The sequence below is a fragment of the Cyprinodon tularosa genome, unplaced genomic scaffold (assembly GCF_016077235.1).
Source record: "Cyprinodon tularosa strain WSP-4 unplaced genomic scaffold, ASM1607723v1 ctg344, whole genome shotgun sequence".
NCBI classification, from domain to species: domain Eukaryota; kingdom Metazoa; phylum Chordata; class Actinopteri; order Cyprinodontiformes; family Cyprinodontidae; genus Cyprinodon; species Cyprinodon tularosa.
In genome coordinates, this window is record NW_024039057.1 from 389,993 (window position 1) to 400,293 (window position 10,301).

At 38.1% G+C, this 10,301-nt stretch overlaps 1 protein-coding gene across 1 annotated transcript in view; it reads left to right on the forward strand.

The window, feature by feature from the left end:
* LOC119789701 (XK-related protein 6-like) overlaps nt 1-5,405 on the forward strand; it is a 9,044-nt gene extending 3,639 nt beyond the window's left edge. Inside the window, exons 3-4 of the mRNA XM_038294749.1 lie at nt 206-623; nt 4,762-5,405. Coding sequence (XP_038150677.1) covers nt 206-623; nt 4,762-5,266 — 923 coding nt within the window. The 3' untranslated portion in view covers nt 5,267-5,405. The remainder of the gene's footprint in view (nt 1-205; nt 624-4,761) is intronic.
* The last annotated feature ends 4,896 nt before the right edge of the window (nt 5,406-10,301 follow it).

Here is a 10,301-nt window from a genome sequence, read left to right on the forward strand (position 1 = left end):
ACTTTTTGGACACTCGCTACTTTAATGTAAATACATAACCAGAACTTAAGGGGGTGGATGGACAATCAAAATAACTTCACCTTACAGCATCACTGCCAAATGTTTCTCTGGTGCCCTAAATAATGATATGACCAACAGCATTACACATAACACCCCCAAAGAGTCCTGAATATGTCCCAGGATGTGCTTCTTTCTGTCTCTTTAGGCTTCTCCTCCCTGGCCTCCCTCCTCTCTCTGGCCTGGGTTCTGGCCTCCTACCACAAGCTGCTGCGCGACTCCAGGGACGACCAGCGGAGCATGAGCTACCGCGGCGCACTGCTCCACCTCTGTTGGCGCCTCTTCACCATCTCGTCCCGCGTCCTCTCGCTTGCCCTCTTCGCCTCCCTTTTCCACATCTACTTCGGCATCTTCGTGGTTCTGCACTGGTGCGCCATGGCCTTTTGGGTGGTCCACGGGGGCACCGACTTCTGCATGTCCAAGTGGGAGGAGGTGCTCTTCAACATGGTGGTTGGCATCGTCTACATCTTCTGTTGGTTTAACGTGAAGGAGGGACGGACGCGTTACAGGATGATAGCGTACTACACCGTGGTGTTGGCAGAGAATACAATCCTTACTGGCCTGTGGTGAGTCATAGTGGATTCAATCAGAATTAAATGTACTGAAATATAAACTGGATAATTACCTCCTTGCTAAATATTTCATGTCCTGTTTGACTTTTTTACATCGCTTCGGATTCCACTGAAATCTGCAGTTATTAAAAATGCCAACGCAACATTGCATTTCCTTTTGGGTGCACCCATCCTTTATTTATATTTATAATAGGGATGCACGATATTGGGATTTTGGCCGATATCCGATATGCCGATATTTTAAAACTCATGTAGCCGATAACCGATATCAATACTGATGGTAAAGCTGGACAAAAATAAGTAGTCATTGAAAATAGCAGTTTTGTTTTCCATTTCTGACATTTTGAAAAATAATATACTCAAATATATTTTCATATGCTGATATCAAATTGATTTTTAAAAACGCGGTATCGATCTATTTTACTTTCAAAATCTCGTGAAATTTCATCGTTTCTTTTACAAACTCTCGCGATATTTTGCAAATTCTTGTGGGATTTTGTTAGTAAAATAGATCGATACCGCGTCAATATATCAACATATAAAAATATGGCAAAATTTCGTAAATTTTCGGGGGATTTCGTAGCATAACGATGACATATAGCAATATTTCATTAGTAAAAGAGATTGATATGGTGTTTTTAAATGGCAATATATCAGCATATGAAGATATTGTGATATTTTAATGTATCAATATTTTTCCCTCGTTTTTAGAAGTTTTTAAGTCTGTAAAAAATAAGTTTTTGAGGAAGAAGAAGAAGTAGTATTTTTTTTTTTTTTTTTTTAGACTTTAGAAACTCAGAAGCTGATCAAATATCGGGTTAAATATGGTGGCTGATGTCGGATATTCAGTTTTAAGGCCGATACATGCCGATACCGATAGGGGGCTGATTATATCGTGCATCCCTCATTTATAAACTACTAGTTCTAAGCTATGAGAATGCTCTCATTTTTTTTATATGTTGTAATTAGACTTTCACAGAATATGTATTTATCAGGACTGAAACAATTAATTGGATTCATCCTGATTATTCAATTAATCGTTAACTGAGGCATAGAAATTCTAAAATAGCCCTTTAGCTGACAGAGCAACTCACTTTGAGCAGTAATTATATCAAAAATTGTAAAAAAATAAAATAAAATAAAAATATATATATATATATATATATATATATATATATATCAGCTTGTAGCTTCTGTCCGTCAATCTTTTCTATCCAGAACTCCTCAAGCGGAAACGTTTTAGTTTCACCTGGTTTAATTTGGCAAAAAGTCTTCTTTAAGGAATCTTTGGTTATCCGATTATTAATCAAAAAATAATCGACAGATTAATGGATTTGCAAAATAATTTTTATTTGCAGCCCTTGTTTTTAATAAAGCAATACTATATTTTTTCTAATGAAAAGCCATATTTGTTACACACTGTCCCTTTATCTCATCTTTAAAAGCCAGTATATACACTACCATTCAAAAGTTTGGGGTCACCCAAACAATTTTGTGTTTTCCTGAAAAGTCACACTTATTCACCACCATACGTTGTGAAATGAATAGAAAATAGAGTCAAGATATTGACAAGGTTAGAAATAAGGATTTGTATTTGAAATAAGATTTTTTTTACATCAAACTTTGCTTTCGTCAAAGAATCCTCCATTTGCAGCAATTACAGCATTGCAGACCTTTGGCATTCTAGCTGTTAATTTGTTGAGGTAATCTGGAGAAATTGCACCCCATGCTCCCAGAAGCAGCTCCCACAAGTTGGATTGGTTGGATGGGCACTTCTTGCATACCATACGGTCAAGCTGCTCCCACAACAGCTCAATGGGGTTCAGATCTGGTAACTGCGCTGGCCACTCCTTTACCGATAGAATACCAGCTGCCTGCTTCTGCTCTAAATAGTTCTTGCACAATTTGGAGGTGTGTTTAGGGTCATTGTCCTGTTGTCGGATGAAATTGGCTCCAATTAAGCGCTGTCCACTGGGTATGGCATGGCATTGCAAAATGGAGTGATAGCCTTCCTTATTCAGACTCCCTTTCACCCTGTACAAATCTCCCAACTTACCAGCATCAAACCAACCCCAGACCATCACATTACCTCCACCATGCTTAACAGATGGCGTCAGACATTCTTCCAGCATCTTTTCATTTGTTCTGTGTATCACAAACATTCTTCTTTGTGATCCAAACACCTCAAACTTGGATTCATCCGTCCACAACACTTTTTTCCAGTCTTCCTCTGTCCAATGTCTGTGTTCTTTTGCCTATCTTAATCTTTTTCTTTTATTGGCCAGTCTCAGATATGGCTTTTTCTTTGCCACTCTGCCCTGAAGCCCAGAATCCCGCAGTCGCCTCTTCACTGTAGAATTTGACATTGGTGTTTTGCGGGTATTATTTAATGAAGATGCCAGTTGGGGACCTGTGAGGTGTTTGTTTTTCAAACTAGAGACTCTAATGTACTTATCTTCTTGCTCAGTTGTGCAACGTGGCCTCCCACTTCTTTTTCTACTCTGGTTAGAGCCTGTTTGTGCTGTCCTCTGAAGGGAGTAGTACACACCATTATAGGAAATCTTCATTCTTGGCAATTTCTCACATGGAATAACCTTAATTTCTAAGAAGAAGAATAGACTGTCGAGTTTCAGATGAAAGTTATCTTTTTCTGGCCATTTTGAGCGTTTAATTGACCACACAAATGTGATGCTCCAGAAACTCACTCTGCTTAAAGGAAGGTCAGTTTTGTAGCCTCTGTAACGAGCTAAACTCTTTTCAGATGTGTGAACATGATTGCAGAGGGGTTTTCTATTCATCAATTAGCCTTCTGAGCCAATGAGCAAACACATTGTACCATTAGAACACTGGAGTGATAGTTGCTGGAAATGGGCCTCTATACACCTATGTAGATATTGCACCAGAAACCAGATATTTGCAGCTAGAATAGTCATTTACCACCTTAGCAATGTATAGAGTGTATTTCTTTAAAGTTAAGACTAGTTTAAGGTTATTTTCATTGAAAAGTACAGTGCTTTTCCTTCAAAAATAAGGACATTTCAATGTGACCCCAAACTTTTGAACGGTAGTGTATATGATTGTACACATATATGTCCAATAAGGTAGCTTTAGATTACTGTTAGGTCAAAAAAGGAAGTCCGTCAAACTAACTGTTTTCGTTAAATTAAAGACAAATATCTATCAAGGGATAAACTATCCTGCTGAGAAAGAGGTTTTAGATTTTCCTTTATTATTAAAGTATTTAATATTAAATCAGTGTATCTTTACCTTTTTGAGATTGTTGAAAAATAACTAGAGCTGTCATTGCTTCTCTGCTTTGGTTAAATACCCAACAACAAGCTTATCATGATAATTACCCCCCTAGAAGAAATATATATGATCTATATAATATATATATTAAGGTTTGTTTAGGGTCTTTAGCTGAATTTTCTCCAGAGGTTATTTTACTCCCCGAGTACAGTATTGCAAACTAACGTCATTTAAATTGGTGCAGGAATCCCCAAAGTCAGTCCTCGAAGGGCCGTAGTCTTGCAGGTTTTGGATGTTTCCCTACTCCAGTACAGCTGATTTTTGATTAACAGGCATTTCTTGAATTACAATCATTAGAATCAGCTGTGCTAAATCAGGGAAACGCCTAAAACCTGCAGGACAGCGGCCCTCGAGGACAAAATTTGGGCATGCCTGCCTTTGTGCTACATTAAAAATAAATAAGTGTTCCCAGTGATTTAGAAAACGCACAGTCAATATGACTGACATTTTTGAAAATAAATGCACCCAAACATCTGGAAGATCTTTGAAATGCATGACAGTGAAATAGAAAACATGCTGACTAAATGCGGGAAGCCAACTTTTAGATCAATCTCTATGTCCAACAAGGTGTTCTGATCCAAACACTTTACCTCTTGACCTCATTACGCTGATTCCGAAATGAAAAACATAGTGGCGGTGCAGACAGAGCTACAGTTTAGATCAAAGCTAGGTGGTGGGCTGAAAGGTGGGCCTGGAGGACCTGACATTTTCATTCTCATATTCTCTCAGTCTAATCTGACTGAACTTGACTTCAGTCAGATGGGTAAAACTTTCCATCTACATCTGCCCGAGCTAATGTGGTTATATCTCCTCTCGGTTGCAGGTATGCCTACAGGGACCCGCTGCTGACCGACTCATACGCCGTCCCCGCCCTCTTCAGCGTCTACCTGACATTCGCCGGCGGCGTCCTCGTCATGTTCCTCTACTATGGCTTCCTGCATCCAGCCACCGCCCACCTCCAGCCGAGCCCGGCCTCTTCCTGCTGCGCCCAGCTGCTCTGGGGTCTCCCGCTTCCCCCGTCAGCCCCGCCCACTGCCCCGCCTACCCCGGCCCACATGACCAAGTCCCAGACAGAAGAAGACGTGGCCGAGACGTGCCTTCCTGTCTTCCAGGTGAGGTCCGCCCCTCCGACCTCCAAACCCGAAGGCCCGCTGATAAAAATCGACATGCCCAGGAAGCGTTACCCGGCTTGGGACGCGCACTACGTAGACCGGCGCCTGCGGAGGACTATAAACATCCTGCAGTACATAACGCCGGCTGCTGTGGGCATCCGCTATCGAGACGGACCCTTACTGTATGAACTGTTGCAGTACGAGTCGTCACTCTGACACACAAACACACACAGAGTCACACCTGAGCACATACAGCACTATAAAATATAGACGTGGATGTTCAAACTTTCCAACTTAGGGGAGACAAAGGAAAAAAAAAAGTCACTTGATATAAGCACATGCCCACTAAAGCAATCTCATTTCTAAGCACACACACACCTCTCGTACGTCTTGTGGGTATGACTCAGCAAGCTGCTTCAGTCCGTTTTCCTCTTTCTCTCTAGTCGCTCCTCACTGGGTCTCATTGTTATGAATTTCCCTCGCACGCTCTGCCAAGGAGGAAAAAAAAAAATTTTGAGAAAGAGAAATGTGTACACCTCTGCAGAAGCACCCGACCGCGTCATCTATGATGCGATCGTTACACGTAAAACAATGAGACGCAAAGGTAAGTAAATAGTCTCTTAAAAAACAAAGGGGATTGTGAACATGTGGTTAGTCTAGTCAAAGGTTTGTGTAAATATTTTCTTATGTACAGAGCAGATATTTTTAATGTAATGTCAATTTCTGGCTGAACAAAAAGATCAAAGACAGCTGTGGAAGTTTGTTCTGAACACTGAAAAAAATTATTCAACTGCTTTTGGCATTTACTTAATCATATTTAGTTACTTTAACATGATTAAATAAATGCCAAAAGGAGTTGCCTTATTTTTTTTTTTTCAGTGTACCAGAGAGTAAAACAGCCCTGAACGGGGAACGACAAAAACAGAAGACAGTATTTATATCACTGACTTACAGGAAAAAGCCTCATCCTAAGTTTTAGTCATTTATCTTGAGAGCATCTATCCAATTTTCTGGATATTCAGGAATCTGAACAGTGAAGTAGCTGTATGTCCTGTCTGCAAGTGGAAACGGTAATGGAGCTGATCCATTATCTACTTTTCATACTGAGACCAAATAGTACACTAACTACCAGAAGTCAAATATCTTGGAATAAACCGTTATTGATACATTCAATACCAATATAGAAATTTTATTAGATTAATTCAAAGTTAGCAAAATAACAATTTTTATTAAATCTTTGATTAAAGAAATTGAATTATGTCCATACTTAAAAGAACAGCTGAAAAAAACGCTCCTTTTAGGACAAAACAATGTAATAAAAACAAAAGTAAACAATGCAATCCACTTTATTAAGTTTAACTTATTGTCATTAGCTTCTTTTAATAGTGCTGCATTCATTATTTCACTAAAAATGATCTTAGTAAATTTATTTTATCTCTGGGAAAACATGTTTTTAGACACACATTTAAAGTGATCCAAATTTAAATATTTTCTTGTAAATAGTTATGAAGAAAAACTGCACAACTATTCAAAGCTATAACACTTAAAACTTAGCTTTATTTTGCCAGTGAAGTAAAACTTTATAATAAGGTGATGAAAAGTTTGTGAACTACTAGAGAACTAGGAACTAATGGGTAGTTAATGGGTACTTACTGGGGCACACCTAGCTCAGCCTTCTAATGGGACTTCTGCTTAATTAACGGGGAAACACAGAGTAACTAACCAGGAACTAATATATCGTTACCAAGGAAACCAAACAGGAACTAATAAGGAACTAAAGGGTAGTTAACCAGTACTTATAAGGGAAATACTGGTTTGTGACTGCAAAAATAGTGCAGAAATTTTTATTGTTGGTTCTGAATAAACATTAAACCTGTGAAGTCAGCCTACGAAAAGTACTTTACTGCGGCTATTATTTAATGGACTTTGTTGGGTCAAGCATTGTATTAAGTAGTTAACAAGGAACTAATCATTGCCCAGTACGTGCCTGACCATTATCTAATGATGTTTTGTTGGCCTACACTAAAGTAAAACATTATACCAAGTACTTTCTGAGTAATTATTCACTACTTAAATACCACCTTACCATTAACCAATGTTTTTCGAACCCTTAGGTAAAGTGAAACTACTACCGGTACCCATTTGTTTCAGCTTAGTTACTCTATGTTTCCCAGGTAACTCAGCAGTAGTAATCAAGCTGGGCTGGGTTTGCCCCAGTAAAGTATTGATTACTGTTTAGCAGAGATGGCAAAAGTACAGTACTCACTTTCCGTACTTGAGTAAAAGTACAGATTCTTGTGTTAAAAAATACTCTGGTAAAAGTGGAAGTACTGATTAAACTTCTTTACTCAAGTAAAAGTAACAAAGTACAGGCTTGTAAATTTACTTAAAGTGTAAAAGTAGAAACCACTTTTTTCCTGCCGTTGCCTACATTTTAAATGGATGTCTGCCAATAGGACTAGATCTGCGTTGTGTTCATTTTCAATCATCTCATCGTCCATGCTACTATGCTAACGCCACCGCCACCAAGCTGCAATGATTTGTCGCGTATGAATACTGCCGAATCTGTCGATTCATCTTGTAGTGGTGCGTCAAATGCAACGTAGATTCCCATCCAATTAGATTGAATTTGGTATTGATGACGTGAAAAATAATAACGGTAACTCCATTGAAATGATTCAAAACTAAAGTAACGAGCCAATTTTTTAAAATGTAAGGAGTAGAAGTAAAAAGTCGCCATAAAAATAAGTAGTAAAGTAACGTAAAAATATCAGAAAAATCTACTTGAGTACAGTAACTAAGTATTTGTACTTCGTTACTTCCCATCTCTGCTGATTAGTTACATTGGCGCTCTCTAGTAGTTAATCAGATTTTGTGTACCTTATTGCAAAGTGCCAGATCAATGGATTTGCACCAATCATCCTCTAAACACATCTGCTGATCGGCTATTTGTGCTAAATTAACTGACTGATTATGATTTGGAAAGCAAGAAAACTGTCTATATAAGGTCTAATTTTTGACAGTAGATATTGTATTTAAGCCTCCAATACCAACTGTATTAAAGAATGAATTTGGGGACAAATAATAATAATAAAAGGTTAAGCAACATTGGACAGCTCCAAAAGCACTTCAGTTACTGTTATTATGGCAGAGTGGCTACATGGAAGTCATTCACCGCTTACTATGATGGCTGGAAATCAAATTAGAGATTCTCAGACGAAAGGAGAAAGAGAAAATGATTTGGCTCAATACAAACATTCACATGTCATGTTAGTAAAAAGAACTACTCATCGCCTAAATGACAACATCCCTACTGTGAAGCATGGTGGTAGCGGTATCATGCTGTGTTCCTGTTTTTCCACAGAGAGCTAGTATTTCTTAGCTAGCTAAATTGATTCGGAATTTATATAAACATTTATAGTTACAGTTACACTCAATAAAACTTCTTTTATTTAATCTCAAAAGCTAATTTAATATGAGACAAATCTGACTAGCTATTAAGATGTTTTATTAAAATTGGAAAACTATAGTTCTATTATAATTAACCTCTATTTATAATTTGAATTATTTTTTTCATAGATGGAGAAAATTTTTCCGGAACTCTCTACTTTAATTACTTTCATATAAATGTTTTGGGCTAATAAATACTGCCTGCATATGACAAAATGAACAATAAATAAAAACATTGCAGATTTCATGCTAGTCACAGAAGAAAGCAGGTATCTGTATGCACCATTTGTTTAGTGAAGAAAGAAACATGGAAACACAGAAATGGACATGAAAGTTGTGGTGCGTTTTTGTGCATTTGTTATCTAACTGTTAATTTTCCAGTCTGACTTAAAAGGGTTGTGGGCGGCTTTAATATTTCACTCAGACTGTCAAAAACTGCTAACGCTCGGTAAATTGGTTTGTGTCCATGGTAGACGTCGGCAAAAAAAAATCACAGGTTTGGGATCTACAGCAGAGTGCAAATACACTATTGATTATTTCTGATCCATGCGTAGTGCTTCTGTGTTTCTTATTCAGCTGATATAAAAACAGTTGTGGACTTTAATCGTCACGACCCCCCCTGGATGACTTGTCTTCTCATGCCTCACGTCCAGTATCAACTCCTCCAAAAGCCACCCACTGCTGAGCTGTGATGTGTGGCTCATTATTTATTTATTTATTTTTGGTTTGTTTATCCCTGGTATACAAGCTGTTACATTGGCAGGCAACAGCAAATGGTGCCGATGCATCAATCATGGCCCCGTCTGTGGGAACGGTGGAGAAATGACACACTGTCGGAGGGGGCTGCTCTCACACCATGGGGTGGAGTTAAAAAAACAAAAAAAAACATGTTTTGCCATGAAGTTTCATTTATGCAAGACAGACAAACAAAAACGTTTTTTCTTCTTCTTTTTTTTTTTTTTACCTTTTAAATTTTTCGGACATAATTATTAGACATGTTAATAATCTTCCCGTTTTGGTCTAAATTTAATTCAGTTTATTTATATAGCGCCAATTCACAACACATGTCATCTCAAGGCACTTTACAGTTCACCAGATCATACAGTCAGATTTATTCAAAGTCTTCTATCTAAGGAAAACCAGTTGATTGCATCGACTCATTGACTAAGCATGCTTGTAGCGACAGTGAAGAGAAAAAACTCCCTTGAAACAGGAGGAAACCTCCAGCAGAACCAGGCTCATAAATAGTGTGACACATATTCTTGTTTAAGCTTGACACTACATGAAACTCTTGCTAACATCTGCATCAAAGATTTCTTCTGGGTTTCAAATTATTCTTGACTACATTTGTGGATCTTTAGCACAATCTGCCATATCTAAACCAGAATTCCTCTTTTATTTATAAATACCACTGCAGCTACTTTTTCGTTTTTCAAATACATTCATATGGACAAAGGTTGCACAACCCCTCTCCTACAGTAAAAAGAATATACAAACCTCTAGTTATTATGTTGCTATACTCTTTTCTCAATTCCCTTTCCTCAGTTTAAATAATTAAAACAACAAAAAGTAGGCTTTACTTACAGGAGTACTAATTAACAATACAATTCCTTTTTCAACATCAATCTTTTCACTAAAATATTCTTTCTGTCACGATTTTTAGACATTCATTTTGTATCTCTGCTTCTGTCTCCTTTAACCCCAGTCGGGCTCAGCAGATGGCCGCTCACACTGAGCCTGGTTCTGCTGGAGGTTTCTTCCTGTTTAGGGAGTTTTTCCTCTCCACTGTCGCTACAAGCAT